This window comes from Chiloscyllium punctatum, chromosome 4 (genome assembly GCF_047496795.1).
Source record: "Chiloscyllium punctatum isolate Juve2018m chromosome 4, sChiPun1.3, whole genome shotgun sequence".
NCBI lineage: Eukaryota > Metazoa > Chordata > Chondrichthyes > Orectolobiformes > Hemiscylliidae > Chiloscyllium > Chiloscyllium punctatum.
This window is the reverse complement of record NC_092742.1, coordinates 54,627,022-54,639,697: the sequence shown is the minus strand read 5'-3', so window position 1 is coordinate 54,639,697 and position 12,676 is coordinate 54,627,022. Positions and strand designations below refer to the sequence as shown.

The following is a 12,676-nucleotide window of genomic DNA, read 5'->3' as shown; positions in this document are numbered from 1 at the left end:
TATTAGTTAATTTCACTGTCACACTTAGTGTTTGACCAAGAATTTGTTAAAATTCATTTCCACAACCATATCACATTCCTCAGTGTCTGCACCCAGCTCAGAATCAACCCAATGTGGATTCCAATTCAAGTTTCAGCCCTCATGCTTTAAATCCACCCAAGATCACAGTACAGAATTATAAATAGGTACAATATAATTTTGATTACAGGATGTGACTATGGGGTGATCAAGAGTAAGAATTGAACATCCAAGTGCATTCAACTTTTAAGGAGGGGCAAGTGGAAACAAGATGGAGGATGTTGTTAAAGACAGACAAAACCAGTGCAATATGAGAAAGGATACTGATGCAGGAAATCTAGATGTATAAATCAGTCCAGGTGCAGCTATGATGCAACAAGGAGCAGAAAACATTCATGGGTGTGGTTAAGCATCAGTGTCCAACTGTAGTAAATCATACCAAGTGGGAATGGCATTAAACAGAAAATTAGAAAGACATCCAACAATTGCGCTACATAAATCATGATTTATATGGGCGATTTAAATCTATATACTGACTGGGCAAATCACATTTGTGTTAATACTGTGGTGGCTGAATGTGAAGTCCTTTCGGATAGACTCCAGCATTTCCTACTACTGTTAGCAGGCTAACCAGACTGACAATTGATTTGCAAACAAGAAACAGTGAAATAGATCTATTTATTCCTTGAGTGGAAAGAGGTGACGAGTGAAGTACTGCAGTGGTTAGTGTTTGAACCCCAGTTATTCACAATACATATTCAAATTTTGATGAGGGATTAAAAACATGTGACAAAACTAGGTGGGATTAAGTGTGTTTAGGAGGACATACACAGAGCATAAAATGCAACTTTGATAAGTTCAGAGAGTGGACAAATCATCATTGAATCTTTACAGTGTGGAAGCAGGTCATTAGACCCATCTGGTCCACACTGGCCCTCTGAACAGCATCCCATCCTGTCCCACCACCTTACCCTATCCCTGTAATGCTGCATTTCTCATGGCTAATCCAGTTCGCCTGCACACCTGTAGACACAGACAATTTAGCATGGTCAGCCCACCAAACTTGCAAATCTTTGCACTGTGGGAGGAAACCCAAGCAACCGGAGAAAATTCACACTGACATGGGGAGAAGGTGCAAACTCCACAGTCACCAGAGAGTGGAATTGAACCTGGGTCCCTGGGGCTGAGAGGCAACGGTGCTAACCATTGTGCCAGCCTGGCAGGTAATATGGCTATAGGTGAAGTAGTCCACTTCAGTAGGAAAAATAGAATGGCCGAGTAATGTTTAAAAGCAAATAGTCTGGGAAATGTTAATGTACAAAAGAACCTGGGTGTTCTTATACACCAGTCTTTGAAAACAAGTGTGTTGGCACAGGAAGCAATTATGGAGATAAATGCTATCTGAAACAAACTGTTGGAAAAACTTAGCACGTCTGGCAGCATCTGTGGAGAGAAAACAGAGTTAACATTTTGGGTTCTGTGATCCTCTGTCAGAGCAGACAAATGATATGCTGGCATTGAAAGGGGCTTTAGTACAAGAGCAAGGAATTTTTACTGTAGCTGTATATGGCTTTGTGACCAAATCTTAAGTATTGTAAGAACCTTTGGTCTCCTTACCCAAGAAAAAGCATATTTGCCATAGAAACAGAAGTCATATCGAGAAGTACAATAATTCATACAGAACTGTGCAAATTGAACGCAGAGATAAAGTCTGGTCTGCCAAGAAGGTCTGGAACAAAGTACTGTTGACTCAGAATTGTGTGGTAAACCATTTCATACAAAAAAAAGACAAATTTTCTTCAATCATATAGCATAGTGAGTCTGTGGAATTCTTGCCCTCAGTGGTTTCAGGCAAAGTCATGAATATATTTAAGAATTAATAAATAGATTCCTACAGAAAGATGTCAAGCAGCATGGTTGTGGGGGGGGGGGGGGGGGGGGGGGGGGCGTGGCGGGCGGGTGGAAAAAGAAGCGGCAAAGTTCTATGCTAAGAGTAAGGATCATGTTGAATGACAGAATGGGCTCAATGGGCTGACTGCATAATCTCGCTCATGTTTACTTTATATATATATATATCTGTCTGTTTCAATGAGTATGTACATATTTGTGGGGTTTTTTTTTAAAAAAAGGGTTAAAGTTTAAGTGGAATGGGATTTTTTTTTGTTATTTGATTAAGCTATGTGAAACAGTTATAAGTTACTTCCTGTTAATGAAGAAACATGGTGCAGATTCATTGTGTCAGTCAGGAAAATTGGTCACCTTGATCTAATTAGGATTTTATACATTCTGTAACAGCTGGAGGTGGTGCAGAAAGTGGGGGTGGATGTACCAGCAAGTGGGAGAGGTGTGCCACCAAAAGACAGCTCCAAGTTTTCACAACAGGATTCCTTAGTCACTTTTTTGCAACCTGGCAGACAAGTGCCAGTATGATTTTATTTATTTAAATATGTCCCCATACAGACATGTGCATTTTGGAACCAGTTTTTAATCCTACTCACACTGTATAACATTGACTGTACTTAAAAGTAATTAATTGCATTGGAGGCATTTTCAAATGCATTTAGGTGGCGCTTTATCACATAAGAATTTATTTTCATTGAAAAGATTTCACCTCTCACCAATCTGTTTTCCTGTCTTACTCTCGGTCAGAATTGATTTAGTTCACTCAATAAAACAATTATTGTTTCTCCTTTCTCAGTCGAGTACTTATGGCAACAGTCTGCGATGTTGAGCTTTTGAACAACTCCTATTGCACAAGAAATCTTAAAATGGAATTTAGCTCTCTAAATCTTAAAGCTGGACCACTACCATACATCTTTAATCACCAGAAGATGACATCATAAACCTCATCCCAACTTTCCTTAAGTATGCCTGCCACAGGGTGCCTACATAGCTAACTAGTCAAGAAAAAAATGTTTCAACAGTTTAAAGTTATCCAGTGACCAACCAGAACGTGAACATACCAGAAGTCAGTGATGCTATATAAAGATAACAACCAAGATCCTCCATATAACCATGCCAGATTGTAAGGCATACTGTTGCCTTCTGGAGGATTGCACTGTCACAATTCAATCAATTAATCATACAGCTATTTTTAACATTTACAAGCAAGTTAGAGAGAAAGATTCAAGCCATCATACATGATCTTTTCTGAACAAGCCTAAAAGAATTAGTCTAGTTTCTACCTGAAACTCTTGGTGACATTATTAGCCTTGACTGTAAATATACCAAACCTGGCAAGAATGTCTGCTTATTTTCTACATTTGAACCCTCCTGAAGATTGAACAATCATTCATTGCAAACAAATCAACTGCATACACTTTCAAATTTGTTCTGTGACAACGTTCTACAAAAGAAATTTTCTTCCTCTGTCAAAGTTCTTTCAATGTCATCATCCAATATTTTAAAATTGGAAAATCTGTTTCAGAAACTTTTGTTTGAATAATTTTAGTCTCGGCTTCTACAACTTTTTTTAATAAAAAAAGATTTATTGTAACTTACGATGCATTCAGCTACCCAACTCATCAACATTCTGTGGTGACTTTTAACTGGGTATATTTTATCACTTAGCAACCATCTGAAGCTATTCGTCCTGAGCTATCAATATACTGACTTGCCAGGAGAGAAAGCAGTACACAGTGACAAAAAAGTTCCTGAAAGATCACATACCACAAACAGCTGTGTTGGATACCAAGGCCATGTCGTTTGACCAGAGAATAGTTATTTTGACATTAACACTAGTTGAGACAACAGCCAGGTTGATCAGCTAAATAAAAGCATTATTGTGATCTCAATTTATTTTCAGTCACTAAAAGTTGGAATCTCAACTCATAACTGTTCTTTTGAAAGACACAAGCGAAGCACTGCATAGAGTCTAGACACGATACTGAGTTGATCTTACTACTTTAATTTTGGCCAGCCAAATAAGGATACTGAAATCAAATGCATCTTTTTCATTCCAAAAGGGAAGGATACCATTAACTAACAGCCAGGAAGATGAATTTACAATTGTTCTACTACTCATCAGCAGCAGTTAGGGTGTCATAAAATGCGTAAAAGACAAATCCTTATTCAACAGCTGTGCATATTAATACAAATATTATTTAGACTTTTTAAATAGAAACCTTTTTTATCTGCAAGTTCTATGAGACCTTACATTCAATAAGACAGACATACCATTGCTATATACCACACAGTGCTTATTTTCTAGATTAATTGCCTATTGACACTGAAACCACTTGCTATATAACAAATGCACCACACATTTTGAACAGTTATCTAAATAGAACCCTCTTTGCTCTGTTCCATATGTACCAGTATTTGACGTGTTATTTGGCTATTATTAGAACCTCCTTTTCTTCCCTATTCACTGAAGCATAATAAGACACATTACATGTTGAAATAGTAACTATTAATAACAATGAAAACAAATTGCTTTGTGGTGCAAGTTTTCACTAATTCACTCATTTGTTTTCCTCACAAAAGTTGCCTTATTTTGATTAAACTCTAGACTCAAACATATTGTTAACATACATTAAAATCTGGTGTCTGAATCCAGAGTTACGTAATCCTTGAAGTTTCAAACAAAGTCAACACTTCAGTAAAAAGTGGAATAACTATCAAAATCCACTGTAGTATTGATTAACAGACTCTCCACTCCTCTTTCTGCACAACCTGTTCGGAAATGTATATTCTACAGTCAACATCATTCTAACAACAATTACCCACCTTTCATGCCACTGCCCTCCTCTTGGAATGTATTACGTGTCACTGCTTGATCTTCAAGATGCTCACTTCCACCACTACCCGAGGAAGCAACACTGCTCTGTGGGGAGAGGGGAGCATGGTCTGATGGGATACACTGAGGTCCCCTTGCTCGCAGGTCTTCATGGGACATCCATCCATGACCTAGAGGCTGATTTGGCACATTGATTGGTGGGGTAAGAGATACTGAACGCTTCAGAGGGCTGTGGTGTGTCTGGCCTGAGAGAACTAGAAAACATATTTAACAACAGTTATTCATTGAAAGCAGTGCAGTGTCAAAGCCTAAAATTTGCAAACTTACTAAATGTCAGTATCAAACATGTACATAAATGACTTGAAGTTTTAATCCAGTAACAATTTTGCATTGAGACCCAAATTCTGTGGTTCCAACATCTTCACATTGTTTCCTAGGTTATACAGATCATAAATCTATTGTTCACCAGTGGAATTCACTAATATTCCCAAAAAATCCACATATTCTACAGAGGTTAGGAGAATCTTGAAAACCATGTAAAATTGCTCCTCGGCTTATAGATGGAGTTGGGTCAAACTAATATTCACCAGAGTCTGAAACCATGTTATTCTAATGCACACGTCTTTACTCAGTACCACCTTCACAGAGCAAATTAGCAATCATTTACTTAGAATCATAGAGATGTACAGCACGGAAACAGACCCTTCAGTCCAACCCGTCCATGCTGATTAGATATCCCAACCCAATCTAGTCCCACATGCCAGCATCCAGCCCATATCCCTCCAAAATCCTTCCTATTCATATACCCATCCAAATGCCTCTTAAATGTTCCAATTGTACCAGCCTCCACCAAATCCTCTGGCAGCTCATTCCATACACATAGCACACTGAAAAAGTTACCCCTTAGGTCTCTTTTATATCTTTCCCCTCTCACCCTAAACCTATGTCCTCTAGTTCTGGACTCCCCGACCCCAGGGAAAAGACTTTGTCTATTTATCCTATCCATGCCCCTCAATTTTGTAAACCTCTATAAGCTCACTCCCCTCAGCCTCTGACGCTCCAGGGAAAGCAATCCCAGCCTGTTCAGCCTCTCCCTGTAGCTCAGATCCTCCAACCCTGGCAGCATCCTTGTAAATCTTTTCTGAACCCTTTCAAGTTTCACAACATCTTTCCGATAGGAAGGAGACCAGAATTGCACGCAATATTCCAACAGTGGGCTAACCAATGTCCTGTACAGCCACATGACCTCCCAACTCCTGTACTCAATACTCTGACCAATAAAGGAAAGCATACCAAACGCCTTCTTCACTACCCTATCTACCTGCGACTCCACTTTCAAGGAGCAATGAACCTGCACTCCAAGGTCTCTTTGTTCAGCAACACTCCCTAGGACCTTACCATTAAGTGGATACATCTAAGATTTGCTTTCCCAAAATGCAACACCTCGCATTTATCTGAATTAAACTCCATCTGCCACTTCTCAGCCCATTGGCCCATCTGGTCCAGATCCTGTTGCAATCTGAGGTAACCCTCTTCTCTGTCCACTACACCTCCAATTTTGGTGTCATCTGCAAACTTGCTAACTGTACCTCTTATCCTTACATCCAAATCATTTATGTAAGTGACAAAAAGTAGAGGGCCAGCACCAATCCTTGTGGCACTCCACTGGTCACAGGCCTCCAGTCTGAAACACAACCCTCCACCACCACCCTGTCTTCTACCTTTGAGCCAGTCCTGTATCCAAATGGCTAGTTCTCCCTATATTCCACAAGATCTAACCTTGCTAATCAGTCTCCCATGGGGAACCTTGTTGAACGCCTTACTGAAGTCCATATAGATCACATCTACTGCTCTGTCCTCAATCTTCTTTGTTACTTCAAAAAAAAACTCAATCAAGTTTGAGAGACATGATTTCCCACGCACAAAACCTTGTTGACTATCCCTAATTAGTCCTTGCCTTTCTAAATACATGTACATCCTGTCCCTCAGGATTCCCTCCAACAACTTCCCCTCCACCGAGGTCAGGCTCACCTGTCTATAGTTCCCTGGCTTGTCTTTACCGCCCTTTTTAAACAGTGGCACGTTTGCCAACCTCCAGTCTTCTGGCACCTCGCCTGTGACAATCGATGATACAAATATCTCAGCAAGAGGCCCAGCAGTCACTTCTCGAGCTTCCTACAGAGGTCTCAGGTACACCTGATCAGGTCCTGGGGATTTAATCCACCTTTAACCGTTTCAAGACATCCAGCACTTCCTCCTCTGTAATCTGGACATTTTGCAAGATGTCACCATCTATATCCCTACAGTCTATATCTTCCATATCCTTTTCCACAGTAAATATTGATGCCAAATATTCATTTAGTATCTCCCCCATTTTCTGTGGCTCCACACAAAGGCCACCTTGCTGATCTTTGATGGGCCCTATTCTCTCCCTAGTTACCCTTTATCCTTAATATATTTGTAAAAACCCTTTGGATTCTCCTTCATTCTATTTGCCAATGCTATCTCACCTTCCCTCCTAAGTATACTCCTTCCTTTATACTCTAAGGATTCACGCGATCTATCCTGTCTATACCCGACATATGCTTCCTTCTTTTTCTTAACCAAAACCTCAATTTCTTTAGTCATCCAGCATTCCCTATTCCTACCAGCCTTCCCTTTCACCCTGACAGGAATATACTTTCTCTGGATTCTTGTTATCTCATTTCTGAAGGCTTCCCATTTTCCAGCTGGCCCTTTGCCTGCAAACATCTGCCTCCAATCAGCTTTTGACAGTTCTTGCCTAATACCATCAAAATTGACCCTTCTCCAATTTAGAACTTCAACTGTTAGATCTGGTCTATCCTTTTCCATCACTATTTTAAATCTAATAGAATTATGGTCACTGGCCCCAAAGTACTCCCCCACTGACACCTCAGTCACCTGCCCTGCCTTATTTCCCAAGGATTAGGTCAAGCTTTGCACCTTCTCTACTAGGTACATCCACATACTGAATCAGAAAATGGTCTTGTATGCACTTAACAAATTCCTCTCCATCTAAACCTTTAACTCTCCAGATTAAATTCATCATGTATAAACCTGGACAGAAGATTGCTCCTTCTATCCCCAGAGTCTCCAATCAGCACAACAGGTCCACAGTGTCTCAGTGTTGCCTCAGCATCAGGGAATCAAATTCAATTCCAGCCTTATGTGCATGTTTGTGTGGAGTTTGTACGTTCCTCCAATGTGTGGATTTGTACTAGGTGTTCCAGTCTCCAAAGACGTCCAAGGAAGGTGGATTGGCCATGTTCAATTGCTCTGTAGCTCCCAAGGATGTGTAAATCATGTAGATTGTCCATGTAAATGTGGGGTTATGGGAATAGGGTGGGATGCTCTGATGGTTGGTATAGATTCGATGGGCTGAATGACCTTTTTGCACACAATAGAGATTCCATGATTCTTTTCAAATGCCTGCACAATACCTATCTACCTCTGTTTTTATACTTCTAGTTAGTTCTCTTGTACGACCCTTAATTACCCTTATTAATCTGATAGATAAACTCTGTAGTTCAATTTTGACTTTCTACTGATCATTGCACAATGATTTTTCTTCCTATTTGATACTATCCTTAACATCCTTACTTAGCCACAGACTACATACTTTTCCCTTGTAAATCCTTCTTTTCCATGAGGTGCGCTTTGAGTATAAGGTGATTCTTTAGTATACTGTAGAGTATTCCCATAACAACTTGCCAGTTCACTTCAGTGAATTCAGTCCTCATGCCCAAGTAATCGTACTTATTGAAATTCAAACACTGATGTTAGATCTACTTTCCTTGCCCTCAAAATAAATGTGATAGTCAAATGATCATCACTGTTACTATGGATCACACGCATACTGAATTTGTTAATAAATCCCATCGCATTGCCTATTGATAATGTGAGATAACAAAACCTAGTCAAACAAGGGCAAATTTGTGTATTAAATATTCCAGGATAGGTGGTGTTCAGTAAACAGGAAAGGAAGAACAAAGGGAAGGGGTGACAATACAGATTAAGCTGTTACAAGTTCTTCTTTTGCTAAGGACGAGAGTGTACAGGGCAAACCAACAATCTGAATTTTAAAACTCAGATTTTAGATTATTGGGACAGGCTCGGGGAAGTCGCACTGGTACAAGTCAGACAGGTTGCACCTGACCAAAACCACAAGAGCGTTCCCTAAAGAGGCTTTAAAGTTGTTGGGGATGGATTATACAAACTCAGCAGGGGTTGGGACTCTGGAAGATACATGTAAGTAGTAACACCAGGATGCACAAAATTATTGTGCAATCTAGTTCTACAACTGAGCATGTCAAGATAATAGATGAAGTCTAAATAAGAGAAAGTAAGGTCTAATTCAACACTACACAGCATGTGAATGTACGTAGTATAGTTAATAAGATTAGTGAATTACAGACATGGTCATGATGGTTATGATGCTGTGGTGATAAAGTCCTGGCTCAAAGAAAGGCATTAGCAAGGTATTCTGAAAAGATGGGAAAAGAGAAGAGGACAGGTGCGCGAAATCAAGGAGGGCACTGCAGTGCTGGAGAAACAAAGTAATAGAGGATTCAAGGACTTGGGGTAGTGCCAGAGGATTGGAGAATTGCAAACATAGCAACTTTTTTTGAACAGGAATATAAAAGGTAAGCCCAGCATTTACAGAACAGTTTAACTTTGATGGTGGGGGAACATGTAGGAAGTGTTATTCAGGACAAGGTTGAACATCACATGGAAAAGTACAGATCAACATGGAAGAGATGAATATCTCTGTTGCTGTTAGAACAGTGTATGAAATATTAGCAGCTGACAGACAGCTATGTATTGGAGTCAGTCAGTCAGAGCCCAAGAGTGTCCTGGAAACACTGGCAGTTCAGCAGAACCTGTATGTCAAACTTCAGTGCAGCCGAGAATGGGGGGGGTTGAAAAACTCAAGTCATATTTGCTTCATGCAGCTGGGCAAGACTACAGCTTGGAAGAACACTGGGCAGAAGCTGCAGACAAGCTGAAATTGCAGCCGTAATAAGTACTGGAATGCAGCTTTGCAATCAAGGGAGCACAGGTATAGGAAAGGAGAATGAGCAACCAGAGTGAGAAACAGTGGAGGCAGTACATGGAAAAGCTTTTGAGAACGTATTTCAAGGTAAAAATTTACAAACATGAAGCTTAAATGAGATTTGTTGACATTTTATGTTATAACATTATCACTCTCCACCCCATAGAAAAAACTGTCAGATCAGTCTCAATTGCATTTGTTCGTTGACGTGCACTATCAGGGTGTTTTGATAACTATTACCCACGTTTATCATCTGTTATTTCTGGATGTTAGCACATGTATACTAGGTTGTATTATTTTTCTAATCTTGTATAGTTAAGTTTGCTAGTTACTTAAACAAACAGTGGCTTTACTCGCTCACTAGGTTCACAGTCTGTTTTAAAAACAAAAAAGGTTGTTGATCTCTCGCCAGATTACATCAGTCTGGAGTCATAGAGTCATAGAGATGTACAGCATGGAAACAGACCCTTCGGTCCAACCTGTCCATGCCAACCAAATATCCCAAGCCAATCTAGTCCCACCTGCCAGCACCCAGCCCATATCCCTCCAAACCCTTCCTATTCAGATACCCATCCAAATGCCTCTTAAATGTTGCAATTGTACCAGCCTCCACCACACCATCTGGCAGCTCACTCCATACACATGCCACCCTCTGAAAAAAAGTTACCCCGTAGGTCTCTTTTATATCTTTCCCCTCACCATAAATCTATGCCCCCTAGTTCTGGATTCCCTAACCCCATGGAAAAGACTGCCTATTTACCCTATCCATGCCCCTCAATTTTGTAAACCTTTATAAAGGTCACCCCTCAGCCAGATGCTCCAAGGAAAACAGCCCCAGCTTGTTCAACCTCTCCCTATAGCTCAAATCCTCCAACCCTGGCAACATCCTTGTAAATCTTTCATAAAAAGCTAATATATTTTGTTTGTGGGTGCAGGTTGTTATTAATCCATTTACTGACCCCATAACCAGTTACAGGCACCTTTTTAAATATGGAATTATTTCTTAGTTGCCTCTTTTGTTTCAGTATATCAATTCATTCAATTGCACATCTTTCCCTATACCAAAATATCCTATTATCCCTTGATTTGGAGGTGCCTGTGTTGGATTGGGGTGGTCAAAGTTAAAAATCACAACACCAGGTTATAGTCCAACAGGTTTAGAGTCATAGAGATGTACAGCATAGAAACAGACCCTTTGGTCCAACCTGTCCATGTCGACCTGATAACCCAACCGAATCTAGTCCCACCTGCTAGCACCTGGCCCATATCCCTCCAAACCCTTCCTATTCATATACCCATTCAAATGCCTCTTAAAGGTTGCAATTGTACCAGCTTCCACCACATCCTCTGGTAGCTCATTCCATACATGTACCACTCTGAGTGAAAAAGTTGCCCCTTAGGTCTCTTTTATATCTTTCCCCTCTCACCCTAAACCTATACCCTCTAGTTCTGGACTCCCTGACCCCAGGGTCTATTTATCCTATCCATGCCCCTCAATTTTGTAAACCTCTACAAGGTCACCCTCAGCCTCCGACACTCCAGGGAAAACAGCCCCAGCCTGTTCAACCTCTCCCTGTAGCTCAAATCCTCCAATCCTGGCAACATCCTTGTAAATCTTTTCTGAACCCTTCCAAGTTTCACAACATCTCCTTCCTATCGGAAATAGACCAGAATTGCATACAATTTATTTGAAAGCATTAACTTTCAAAGTGCTGCTTCTTCATCAGGCTTCCACCCTAAACATAGTAAAACAGCCAATCCCTACAGACAAGCCCCACGCATACACAGGATCTGTTCGGATGAGGAGGAACGTGACGAACATTTCAAAGTACTCAAGGATCCCTCATAAGAACTGGGTCAATGCTCTACTCATCAACCGCCAATTTTGATGTGTCTCAGCGAGAAGCCATAATGACCTCAAGATACCGACATGAGCTGCAACTGATAGTGTAGCTTTTTGGCTCCCGGGAAGTACTTTGTATTGAAAAGGTACCCTATGTTCTTTGCGACCTGCAACACATTATTGATGAGGATGAGCACCTCACCAAGACCTTCCCTACACCTCCACTTTTGTCTTTAAAGAACCACAATCTCAAACAAATCATTATTTGCAGCAAACTGCCTGGCCTTCAGGACAACACCATACAATCCTGTCATGGCAGACACTAAGATGTGTCAGAGTGTCAACATGGGTACCACCATTACACGTGGGGTCACCACCACCATTTTGTGACAGGTAGTCTGTCACTCTGCCAACATTGTCTCGCTCATACGCTGCAGACAAGGATGCCCTGAGGCATGATACCTTGGCAAGACCAAACAGAGGCTGCAGAAACTGATGGATGGACATGACATAAAACCATCCAGGAATGTTCCCTCCCAGTCAGGGAACACCTCAGGTCAGAGGCTAAATGTCCTGGACTGCTTCTGGTGACCATCCTCCAAGGTGGACTTCGGGACAGGCAACAATACAAAAAAGTGGCCGAGCAGAGGCTGATAGCCAAGTTTGATATCCGTGGGGATGGCCTCAACAAGGACCTTGCGTTCATGTCACACTACAGGTGACCACACTGCACTTTATATATACACACACACACACTACCCCATTACACACTTACTCAGGCTCCCTGGTGCACATGCACACACACAAGTTTGTGAGGTGAATTTGCACTTGCAGAATTACATTTTATTTTGCTCAAAAACTGCATAAATCCATGTAAAGAATTCTCTAAATCCCACTTTAGAAGTAGAAGCAGTCTGACCTAACATTGGGATACAGACAGACTAACTTCATACCTTCAATGCATAATTTGAGCCGAGATGGCACCTACTGTTAAAAGCTACCC

At 40.8% G+C, this 12,676-nt stretch overlaps 1 protein-coding gene across 7 annotated transcripts in view; it reads right to left on the bottom strand.

The window, feature by feature from the left end:
* samd4a (sterile alpha motif domain containing 4A) overlaps positions 1 to 12,676 on the bottom strand; it is a 200,485-nt gene that overhangs the window by 81,743 nt on the left and 106,066 nt on the right. For 6 of the 7 annotated variants that reach the window (XM_072568755.1, XM_072568754.1, XM_072568753.1 and 3 more), the window contains exon 4: positions 4,747 to 5,010. The exons of the other annotated variant lie outside the window; for it this stretch is intronic. In XM_072568755.1, the coding sequence (XP_072424856.1) occupies positions 4,747 to 5,010 (264 nt within the window). The remainder of the gene's footprint in view (positions 1 to 4,746; positions 5,011 to 12,676) is intronic. 7 annotated transcript variants of the gene reach the window in all.